This window comes from Phascolarctos cinereus, unplaced genomic scaffold (genome assembly GCF_003287225.1).
Source record: "Phascolarctos cinereus isolate Bilbo 61053 unplaced genomic scaffold, phaCin_HiC Scaffold_5;HRSCAF=322, whole genome shotgun sequence".
NCBI lineage: Eukaryota > Metazoa > Chordata > Mammalia > Diprotodontia > Phascolarctidae > Phascolarctos > Phascolarctos cinereus.
Genome location: NW_027555958.1, coordinates 330,342,017 through 330,354,021, shown reverse-complemented (window position 1 = coordinate 330,354,021; position 12,005 = coordinate 330,342,017). Strand labels below are relative to the sequence as shown.

The 12,005-nt window shown below is 42.0% G+C and overlaps 1 protein-coding gene across 2 annotated transcripts in view; it reads right to left on the bottom strand.

The window, feature by feature from the left end:
- CUNH1orf198 (chromosome unknown C1orf198 homolog) overlaps positions 1-9,352 on the bottom strand; it is a 49,954-nt gene extending 40,602 nt beyond the window's left edge. The window contains exon 1 of one of the 2 annotated variants that reach the window (XM_078156222.1): positions 8,546-9,352. In XM_078156222.1, coding sequence (XP_078012348.1) covers positions 8,546-8,941 — 396 coding nt within the window. In that variant the 5' untranslated portion in view covers positions 8,942-9,352. The remainder of the gene's footprint in view (positions 1-8,545) is intronic. The other variant, XM_021000436.2, reaches the window with a different exon arrangement.
- Positions 9,353-12,005: the final 2,653 nt, after the last annotated feature.

Here is a 12,005-nt window from a genome sequence, read left to right as displayed (position 1 = left end):
CATGAAATTCCTTGACCCCTTCTATTGTCAAATCTGAAATCACCTTTTGCCTAGACTATTGAAATAGCTTTGTTACTGGTCTCTTTTCTTCAAATCTCTCCCCATTCCAATTCATTGTCCCCTCAGCTGCTAAGATTATCTTTCTTTTTTTCTAAGATTATATTTCTGAAAAGTATGTATGACCGTATCACCACTCTGTTTCACCACCCCACCCTCACCTCCACTCTGCATAATAAGCTGCAGTCACTCCTTAATACTTCCAGGATCAAATATATCATTAGGCACTTAAAGCTCATAACCTGGCTCCTTCCTCCATTTCCAGTCATCTTACACTTCACTCCCCTCTGAATAGGTATGAAATAAATAGCAACTCTAGAGGTTCAACAGAATACCTGACCAACCATATCATTCCAAATCCTGCTTGTACTACACAGGAGGTTTACTGTACCTACTCTACTGTGTTGTACTCATGTTTGTGATGGACACTTGATTGTTGAGTTGAGGGACACTCAACAATCCAACTGTAGGCCACTTGAGTGGGCCTATCCAGCTGTGGGCCACGACAATGGACTATTTCCATTTGTCTTTCCTAGAATCACACTCCAACTCTAGTCTTCATGTCTTCACACTAGCTGGCCCCCATGCTTAGAGCGTTCTGTACTCTCACTTCTGACTCTTAGTTTCTCTGGTTTCTTTCAAGACAGTTCAAGCCCACCTTCTGCCGGTGGCCTTTCCTCCTAAAGTTTTCCAGATGCCATTACTTTTGTCTTTTACATCACCTTCCACCATGTGTGTATGTGTGTGCACATACACCTGTGTAGATGTATGTGTATTTTGTATGTACCTAGTTATTTACATGTCATCTCCCCCACTGGAATATATGTTACTTGAGAGAATTAAGTGTTTTTAGACTTCTTTGTATTCCCAATGCTTAACCTAATGCCTAGCATATAGTAAATGCTTCAAAAATAAATGCTTATTGGTTGATTAATTTCCACAGTGATACTCTATTTAACCACTTCAGTAGGTTCTGGGATCATCCAATCACCTAAGCAACACTTTCAATTGCTCATCACACACCTTCATGTAGTAAACCTCATATGTAGCATGAGCTGGGTCTGAAGTGATCAAGTTGCCTGAGTATTCTGGGTAAGAGTTGCTATTTATATCAAATCTATGTCAATTGGCAATTATTGACAGCCTGATGAAACACTCTTATGAATATAATTTCATCTCTTTCTCCTAATTCAGAAGGTGTTTCAATACCATGTAATACCTTGTGATCATTATTGGAAGTACTACAGTTGAGTGCACTGGTATTCAACTATGACTGTGCTGCTGATTGCGGGTTATTGAAGGAGCCACAGAAAGGGCCCTGGATTTAGCATCAGAGGACCTGGACCCAAATCCTAGCTCTGCTACTTACTATTTACTATCTCATTGGAGAAGGAAATGGCAAACCACTCCAGTATCTTTGCCAAGAAAACCCCCAAAATGGTGTCACAAAGAGTCAGACGTCACTGAAACGCCTGAACAACCTGATCTTATCTTCTCTGAGACTCAGTTTCCTTATCTGTAAAATGGAGAGAATACCCGCTCTATATATTCAGATGGCTCAATGAATGGAGTGCTGAACTTCAGGTCAAGAAACCCTGGATTCAAATCCAGTTTCTGCTATGTACTACCTGTGCAACCTTGGACAAGTCACTTCATCTCTGGGCAATTTCTTCATCTGTAATGTGGCAGTTATAGAGATTGTGTGGAATAATACATGGAGTGTTGGACTTGTAAGACCTGGATTCATATCCTATCCCAGACACTTAACCTCCACGGTACAGTGGAAAGGGCATTGGATTTGAAGTCAAAGGACCTGGTTTCAAATTTGAACTCTACTATTTACTCCCTATGTGATGCTAGACAATTCAATTCACTTCTTTGTACTTTAGTGTCTTTGTAAAATAATGAAACTAGACTAAATCAGTTATGAGGTCTTTAATGATAAGACTATTTACCAATAAGATTAAAACAGATTGTACTCTTTGTTCTACTGTATATACTGAATGCATAAGAAAATAAAAGTGACTCAGTACAGGATTCTAAGTCTATAATCCTATGTTCTACTAATTCAGAGACAGATCTGCATTGATGGAGGTAGGCTCCACATAGGGAGCTCCTCACTCCATCAAAATCACAAGCCTACATCCTCATACTCATACCTACCTCATACATGCACTATATACTTACCTAAATGTACATGCCTACATACTCAAACTATATACCTCATACCTATGTGCATATACTATATACCTACATACATGCACTACATACATCATAGGGTTTTTCATAGAGATTGCTTTGTAAACTTTAGTGATTATCCATTACTGTTTTATTATTGATTAATGAAATATAGTATTTCAGTTGTAAAGATAAGCAAAAATATGGAGAAATACTCCAATCTACCTGAAATGTGGTCGAGAGGGACATAAAGGTCTAGGCAAATTCTAGTCAGAGCAGCAACTGGAGCTCACTGTTCCATGTGGAATCTACAATGCAGGCTCCTGTGTTTCACAGGTAAAGTAGTTTGCCCAGCTAAATGCAAGGCTTAACTACTGAGTGGTTGCCGAGTGCCCCAAAAGTAGAAAAATGGTAGGAAAAGTATCTGGTCTCCCAAAGCACTGATCTCTTGAAAGACTAAACATAACGCCTCTGCTATATTTATTTTCACATTTTGAAAATGGTTCATGTAAGACGAAATGGAATGATTACAATGTGCTCTTCTGTAACAAATGCCTGTATAGGGACTGTTAACCTATACTTTAAAAAATGCATCTTTGTTCTTCCTTTGGGACTGCAATATATTTAGCCTTGCTGAGGTAAGACAATTTCCATAACTGGATAAGCAAACCTATAGTTCCGACAACAAAAATGTACCACTAATGATTTAATCCATAAGTGAGCAACACTGTAAATAAAAAAAAATAGATCTTCAACCTCCGTGGATCACAACAAACACAAACCCTCAGCTTTACTGAAGGGCTTCCCAGAGTCCCACTGCACATGGAAAAGTGGAGGAAGAAAAGAAGAAAATTGAGAAAAGACCAGGGACAAAAGGGGGGGGTGGGGGAGGAGAAAAGAAAGGGGGATAAAAGGGAAGGTTTTTATGATGACAAAAGAGTTATGAAACATTTATGTTTCATATACAAGTCCTCAAATTGGTCTGCCTAGTCTGTGTGTGTGTGTGTGTGTGTGTGTGTGTGTGTGTGTGTGTGTATACTATTCACACACATATATTTTAAGAAAAACAATGTATTGAAAAACAATGGCCTGAACTGAAAGTTTTCTAAATACAAGTATCAAAAATTTCTTATTGTACTGAGAAAGACACTAGGGTTTTGTGGAGAGAGAAACATAAGATTTAAAACTCTCTCCAGCCCTGCTACTCATCCCCTGTGTGATAGTGAACAAGTCACTTAATTTGTCTGCACCTCTGTTTCTTGGCAGTCAATGGGCCACCTCTCTTCCCTAGGGAGCTGTGCTGATTAATGAGCCTGTCTATGTAAGTGCCTGAAAACAAAAAGGGAAGACAGCCCCCTGTCTGCCTTGAGTAATCTCCTCTTCCCACCTGCTGAATACGTGCTTAGCTCTCAGAGCCTACTTTTTAAGAATGCCAGTTCAGGTGTCACTATCACTCAACATCGACTGCACAGACAATTCAAATGAAAATGACTTCTGCTGGAGCAGGGTGAGGGTAAAGGAAGAGGGCAGCATGTGAATCCAGAAGCATTCTACCTTTTCTTGTTTATGGCACAATGAGGATAGATACCACAACAGCCTTGTAACTCAATGGAATCTTTTCAGGATGACCTTTCCAGGTAGTTAGTACCCAGTAGTCAGAATCTACTATTTAAGACAGAAATAAGGAAAGTTAACATCTGTCCTGGAATCTTTTTTGGAAAATGAATCAGCCAGAGAGAAAGTGGCCATCATAATTATATATTTCACCTCCAAAAAACAATGGCACCAAAGCACAAAATTCAGATGATTTCAACTCCTTGGCAAAAGCCTAGAGAAGAGACAAGATGAAAGTTTTCTGTGTTGTTATAGATCTGGTTTCCAGAAGCTAAACATTCAGATTATTAGTAATATTAAAAAGGACACTTGAGAAGATAGAAGGGATTATATGGTATCACAGGTCTCATTTCAAGAAGCAAAATATATAAATAATATTTATATATTATGATATGGTTTACAAACTGTTTTCCATACAATTATCTCATCCAGTCTTCAGAATCACCCTGTGAGACAGGTAAGGCAAGTGTTATTGGCCCCAAATTACAGGTAAAGAACCTGAGGCTGAAAGTGATTAGGTGACCTTTCCAAGCTTACAAAACTACTTAGTGTCTGAGTCAAGCTTTGAAATCAGGTTTTCTAAGGCTGGTGCTGTTTTCCCTATACAATGGAGAGGAAAAATCCACAAATATTTACTGATGGCCTACTATAAGGCACCCTATTATGTATGATAATAACAGTATATGAAAAAGAACTCCAAAATGAAATGGGTTGAAGATACATGGTTGGGGCTGGGATAGGTTTGCCATCTGTACTGACCTCAAATGGACACTCTTTAAAATATCATGTGGGAAGGCTTAGTATGTATTCAGGAGTTGGGAGGAGGCAGTTGCCCCAACTGCTTGCTTCAAAATCTGGCTTCAACCTACCATTCCAGTCTCATTTCCTAGTATTACCTTTCAACACACCCACTCTACCTTCTAGACAAACTGGCCGGTTAGCTGTCCCCAAAATCTGACATTCTATTTCCTATCTCCATGTATTTGTAAACTTTGTTTTCTTCCTCCATCTTTCATTCTCCTATATCTCCCTTCAAGGCTCAGCTTAGGAGCTTCTTAACGGACCTTTGCTGGTCCTCTCTGTTCCACTGTCACTTGTTAGAGTCTTTCTCAAATTACCTTGTACTTACTCATCTGGGTATGTGGCATATTGCCTGTTATAATGTAAACTTCTTAAGGGCTAGAACTATTTTTTTTTCATCCTCCATGGCTGGAACAATACCTTGCAAATAGGAGGCATTCAATAAATGTCTATCAAATTGAAATAAATCAAAATGCCCATCAAGGGCAGAGATGGGGATGCCATTCCTCTTTGCTTTCAGATATTTTACAGACTCATTCTAAGAATAGCAGCAACTGAAAACTCACAGACAGTGGGCTCCTTGTGGAATCATGAGAAATAGTACCAAATTTCAGGGATCTAGGACTTAAGAGCTAGAATGGAAGATTACTTCTCATGGAATATTGGGGGAACCAACTATTTGATCATAAGTTCTTAAAAAAGCATATCCCACAAAAAGAACATCCAAGCCAGTGTCACAAAAAACTTACACAATGGCACCAAACTGATAACTTTGGGTGAGTTTGCTGGGAAGGTGGGAGACCAAGGGAAAAGACAGGTAGAGAGTGAGTCACTATGGCTATCAAGTAGGAAAAGTCCCAAACGTCCATCCGCCTGTGACTGCTAGAAGCCAAAAATGACAATTGCCACATTTTACTACACTGGAAGTAGTATTATTTCTGAGTAGATTATCAAGGTCGCCAAATCAGATTATCAGAGTAGAATGAGTCAACAAGTGGTGGTCCTTTTAAAGGTCTCCATTTTATTGTTCATTATGTGATAAAAAGCAAGGAAGGAAACGAGAGGTATACCATTAAAGCCTCCAAAATGCAAATGGCTGACCCCTAGAAGAAAGACTTACTAACAATTTGTATTCGAATGGCAAGAGACCAAGGTAATTGAGACAGGATAGGAAGAGTCATCCCGTTAAGAGCATTCATCTCATAATGTACACTGAATTTGTTACCATGATGTTGGCCCCAAAGAAAGCATCTTCACAGGCACAAAAACCAAACCATGCATATGAATGCTCCTAAGGCTCAGGAAGTACTTGTTGGATTGACTACCAAGAAAGTAAGAGTCCAGGCAATACAGAAAGTTAACAGCTACAGGCTAAAAGGGCAAGGCTATCAGTCAACACCTTTTACTGAGCTATTATAATGTATAGAAAACATTCAGCAAGGCAAATGTGAAACTAAAAACAGAACCAGGAAAACTTTCTGGCTGCTAGATAGCTGTATTAAAAAATATATATTCAAAATGCACCTGGGCCTTCAAGAATTTGTTAGGGTGATATGAATTTCAATCCCTGACAATTCCCTTAGGGGATGCCAAGACCTTCTACTATAAGGAATGAGAGGTCTAGGATACAATATATAAACTAGGGTTGCTACAGGTTGGCCAAGTCACCAGCAATCACTGTCAATGTCCTGGGCAACCCCTAGTCCAAATTACCTGGCCCACAATCTGGGGTTCTTGGGACAAATACCAGGGAAAGGGATACAGTTCAGTACTAGGTATGGTAGAACATGTTCTAACCTATAATGATTTCAAACCTGGGACCCCCCAAAGCAGACAAACCAGTTCCAGTGTTTCTTCTTGCATTCGACTCTACTCTTAATTGCTCCAACATCTCCCCACTCTAACCCTTTGGCTTTGACCAGAAAATTGCCATAGGTCCTAGTCTAGAGAAGATCACCTGAAGCAGAAGCAATTCCACTGGACTTGGTCTATTTTTAAACTTAAATATTTTTAGGGTGCTTCCTGAGGAGGCCTGTTTAGCCGAGTGGGATGAATGCCAAACATCTTAAGCTTGTTAAACTATGGTATACTACATAATCCCCAAAGTACCCTATGGAGTAAGATTTAGCCTGTATCCTTTACAACTTCTGTGCTGAGATTTTTTCTGGCATATTCCTATGCTTGTCACAGTACAGAATCCATGTTACCAGCCATTTTTGCAAAGGTAAGAATAAGCTTTGAAATAGATTGCTGGTGCACTCCTGCAGGATTATAAGATGGGCAACCAGGGCTAATTCTAGTTCCATTTGCTTTTAAATCTCATTAAAGGTATAAGTTTAGGTGAAGCTTAATTCGGCATCTGACCAAAGGATTCCAGAAGAGAAAGAAAATAATTTGGCTAATTTTGTGAAAGAGATTATGTACCATGTTATGTGTATATGTTTATTTTGATAAACAAATACACATAAAGTATTCATAGTCAGAAATAGGAAAATATTTAGTTATTTTTCAAGACATGTATTTCTAAAAATATTTATTTCACCACCTATTCACGTATTCGTAAATCTTCCAAAAAGATGCTTACTTTTCCATAGCCCAAGCCTGAGCAGTCAAGTACAACACCATGTGTGCATAGAGATGCCTATCTTCATACTGAAGACTTTTCTGAGTAGGAATAACTTTTTAAAAAAAACACCCTATACTTTTGGCTTGCTTTTTTGCTACACCCATTTTTTCCTGGCAAAACTATTATAGAGCTCAATGGAGAATTTTCTTTTAATTCTTCCAGAATAAGGTAGCATTGGCAGTAAATGCCTATGTTTTCACACTTTCCTTTCACTAAAATGAGACTGTTTCACAGGAATAAATGCCACAACACACATAAATTGGATTTAAACTTCACTCTTAAGGTGAATGACTTCAGGAGACAGCATTTTCCTACCTCAATACATGCTGGCTCCAATCTCCATACCTCATGTACTGCTCTTCTATTATATATTTGATGATTTTAGCCTAAGTGATTAAGTGATTATGGGACAGATGTTCCTGCTGCTGTCTGATGCCCAAGCCTACTGCGTCAGAGTATATGGCCCGTGTATATTTCCAAACCACAAAAGGGGAGACGGTTTTCTGTACTAAGTACTCTGGCTTTGGTGGCTATTAGCTCCCATTTTTTTCTTTTTGGTTTCAAAGGTTACTTGCCCCATACCCTAGACAACTGTACACAATTTGACTGCAGGATCATATGTCAAGAGGCTTATGAATGCTGATATCTGTGGCTTGGAAGAGAGCATTTAAATTAGGAGAGAGCAGTTAAATTAACCTTACCTTGGTATTTCAGTTGATAAATGGGAGCATGATGCTTGTCCCAAACAGTAACTCGTGCTTAAGGCTTTTACTGGTTTTTAAGTCTTTTCTCACCAGGCTTCTGTTTGGACCCTAGCAGTTAGTTTCTACCCTCTCAACTCCTTTTCCCAGTTTACCAATAATGAGAAGGTGCTTTCGATTAAGGTAATATATAGGGAAACCGTCCTCGTACACTTTGATGGTCAGAGCTATTATCTTTCTGGTATCTCTTGCTGGAGGCAGGGAAAATAAATAGGCGATCTTTACAAAGGTTCCCTTCCAGTCCAGGACCTCAGAGTCAGAGTCTAGATGAATGTATTCTCTCCTCCTTCTTTGGGTTCAGTCTCTCCTGCAGGTCAGATTTTAGCTCTGCCTTATTCTGGGAAGCCTTTTCATACCCAGTCCCCAATTAACCTAGGGCAGGTAGCAAAGATACCGTAGAGTAGGTGTTCTGACCTAACTGGGGAGGATAGGGCGCTAGGCAGAAAAACGATTCAAGGCACACCTGCAGCCCCCTATCCCCACCCCCCGGGTGTGTCCCCCTTCCCACCTCCTCTCTCCTTCCTCCTGGTCCCGGTGCAAGCTCCCCTGTTACCTCGTCTCCGAAGTGCACGACCTTCTGGCCCGTGGACACCCGCAGGTTGGGGTAGCAGGACGGGGTCTGGTCCCGGGAGGCCCCGGCGGCGCGGTGCGCGGCGTAGCGGGCCTGGATGTGGGGCTCCACCATGCACTTGTCGATGATCTCGTCCTGCTGCTTGGGGGGCAGCCGCTCCCACTCGGGCCCGTACCTCTCGCGGATCTTCTCCTTGTCTTGCATGATCTTCCTGGCCATGGGGCTCAGCGAGGAGAAGTAGGTAAAGCGCTTCCGCTCCTTGTCGTCCAGCGGCCGGTTCCCGTTCATGACCGCCGTACGAGAGGCTGCAATCGCCGCCGCCATAGAGGCCATGGCCACGGACCCTTGGCCTTGCTTTGCCTGCCCACCGCCCAGCTGCCCCTTTCCCTCCACGCCTCCGCCACGCTCTGGCCGCCCTCTGCCTCTGCCTGCGCCTCTCCCTCTCTGACTCGGGAGCTAGGAGGCAGGAAGGGAAGATGCCAGAGAGAGCTAAGGACCTCCTCTCCACCCTCCTCCTTCCCTCCCTTCCCGGATAAACACCTCCCTTCCTCTCTGGCTCTCTACTCCCTGTTCTGTCCACTCCTCCAGGTCCCTCCTCTCCCCCGGGACTTCCTTTCTTTCCTTCCTTCCTCCTTCCTCCTCCTTCCTTTACAGGACCTCCTCTCTCCCACTCTCTTGGTTGCCTCGGACTCTCCCAATTCCCTTATCTCATTTCCCTCCACCCTCTTCTTCCTTCTTTCCTGGTCCCCTCCTCTCTGAGTCGGCTCCTCCCCCTTGCAAACACCTCTCCACTCCTCCCGGCTGCAGACACGCCTCCTTCCTCTCCCATCTCCTCCTCATTCCAGCTGTGGCGCCCCATCTTTTCCACTACAAGCTTCATCAGCCCATCTCACCGACCTGGGAGCCTCCTGAGCCCTTGGCCTATGGATATTTCGTTGGGGTGGTTTACTGTGGGATTTGATTTAACCCAGCGAACATTTATTAAGTGGGTATTCTGTGCAGAACACTGGGATAGACTCTGGGGAAAACAAAGTTTGGGTAACACATGCTTTCATGGAGCTCTTCCCTGCCCCGAGGGGGGCCCCTTCTCCCCCCCACGCCCCCCACTCCAGTTAAAGGATATGACACATACACAAACAGAAATGAGTAGATTGGTGAAGAGTGATGGATTCAGATGCAAGTATGCAAATCTTTGCATGAACATCTTCCATTAGACTGTGAGCTGCTTGAGAGCAGGGAACTGGTTTTTGGGTTTTGTTTTGTTTTTTGCCTTTTTTTTGCTATTATTCCCATGCCAGGCACATAGTAGGAGCTTAATAAATGCTAATTGACAGACCTGTGTGACCTTGGCCAAGTCATTGAACTCTGGGCCTTAGTTTCCTCAGCTGTAAAATGAGGACATTGTACTAGATGGCCTCTAAGGTAATAGTAATAATAACAATAATAATAATAATAACCAACACTTACATTGTGCCAGGCACTTTACAGTTTTCTCATTTGATCCTCACAACAACCCTGGGAGGTATGTGCTATTACCATTTTGCAGATGAGGAATCCAAGGCAAACAGAGATTATGGGACTTGTGCAGGGTAAGACAGCTAGCAAGTTTCTGAGGTAAGATTTGATCTCAGGTCTTCCTGACTTCAGGCTCAGTGCTCTATCCACTGGGCAACCTAATTGATTTGTATATTGAAGTTCATAAGATCCTAAATAGGAACAGCCAGGTATAGAGATATAGAACGATAGAGATAGCGGGGATAGAAGTATCAAGTGAGGTGGGTTTTTTTCTGTAATGGGGAAGACATGGGCATGTTTATAGCAGTAGGGAATAAGCCAGTAGGTAGGGAGAGACTGAAAATAAGTGATAGAGTATAAATGACAGCTATAGCTGACCTTTAGGATTTTGTTGTGGGTTCTCTTCTCTTTTCCCTCTATACTACTTCACTTGTTGATCTCATCAGATCTCATAGATTTACTTGCTGTCTCTATACTGATGATTCTCAAATGGACCTTTTCTGCCCTAATCTCTCTGCTTACTTCCAGTCTTGCATCTCCAATTGCCTATTAGACATCTTGAACTAGATGTCCAAATCTTAAATTATGTCCAAAACCAAACTCATTATTTTTATCCCTAAACCCTCCCCCTCTCCTTTCTCCTATCTTCCATGTCATTGTAAAGGGCAATACCATCCTCCCACCCTCAGGCTCACAACTTAGGAGCCATCCTCGACTCCTTGCTATATCTCAGTCCCGCCCCACCCCCATATCCAATCTGTCGCCAAAGCCTGTCAATTTTACCTTTGCAACATCTCTCATAAATATGCCCCTTTCTTTCTGCCAATATTGTCACAACTCTAATGCAGGCCCCCATTACCTCATGCCTGGATTACTGCAGTAGGCTGCTGGTGGGTGTGCCTGCCTCAAGTCTCTCCCTACTCTAGTCCATCCTCCATTCAACCACTACAGTGATTTTCTTAAATTGAAGATCTGATTATGTGCACCCGAGCAGGGGTGGGAATCAATAAACTCTAATGGCTTCTTATTACCTCCAGGAACAAATGCAAAATACTCTGTTTGGCATTCAAAGACCTTCATAGCCCAGCCCCATCCTACCTTTCCTGTCTTCTTACACCTTACTCTGTGGTGACATATATACTCTTTGATCCAGTGACATTGGCCTTCTGGCTGTTCCATGAACAAGACACTCCATTTCTCAGCTCCCATTTTCTCTGGCTGTCCAACATGCCTGAAATGTTCTCTCTCTTCCTCTCCAACCACTGACCTCCTTGACTATTTTTAAGTCCCGACTAAAATCCCACCTTCTACAGGAAGTCTTCCCCATCCCTTCTTAATTCCAGTGCCTTCCTTCTGATATTTCCTATTTATCATGTATCTAACTTGCTTTGTATATATTCATTTGCATATTATTTTCCCCATTCCATTGTAAACTCCTTGAAGGAATGACTGTCTTCTTTTTGTATCCCCAATGCTTGGAATGTATTAGATGATTAATAAATCTTGATTGATTGACTGGATGACAGAAGGGACAGTCTGTTGGAGGAGATGGAAAGGAATGGAATTGAGCAGGTAGAGGAGTTAGTCTTGGTAAAGAGTAAGTGGACTTCTTCATATGAGGCAGGGGTGAAGGAGGAGTTAGTGGCAGAAGGTGTATGAATGATATGACATGAGGAAGCAGGGAGAAGATGAAGATCATAGTGAATGGTTTAAATTTTTCTGTAAAATATGAGGCAAAGTTCTCAGCTGAGAGAAGCTGAGGGGAGAGAGGGAGCTCTAGGAGGCTTAAGGAGGGATAAAAAGGAAGAGAGTTTTGGACAGTGGGATAGTGAGTTGATAAGGGAGGTATAGAAGGATTGCCTAGCAGCAGTGAGAGCCCAAT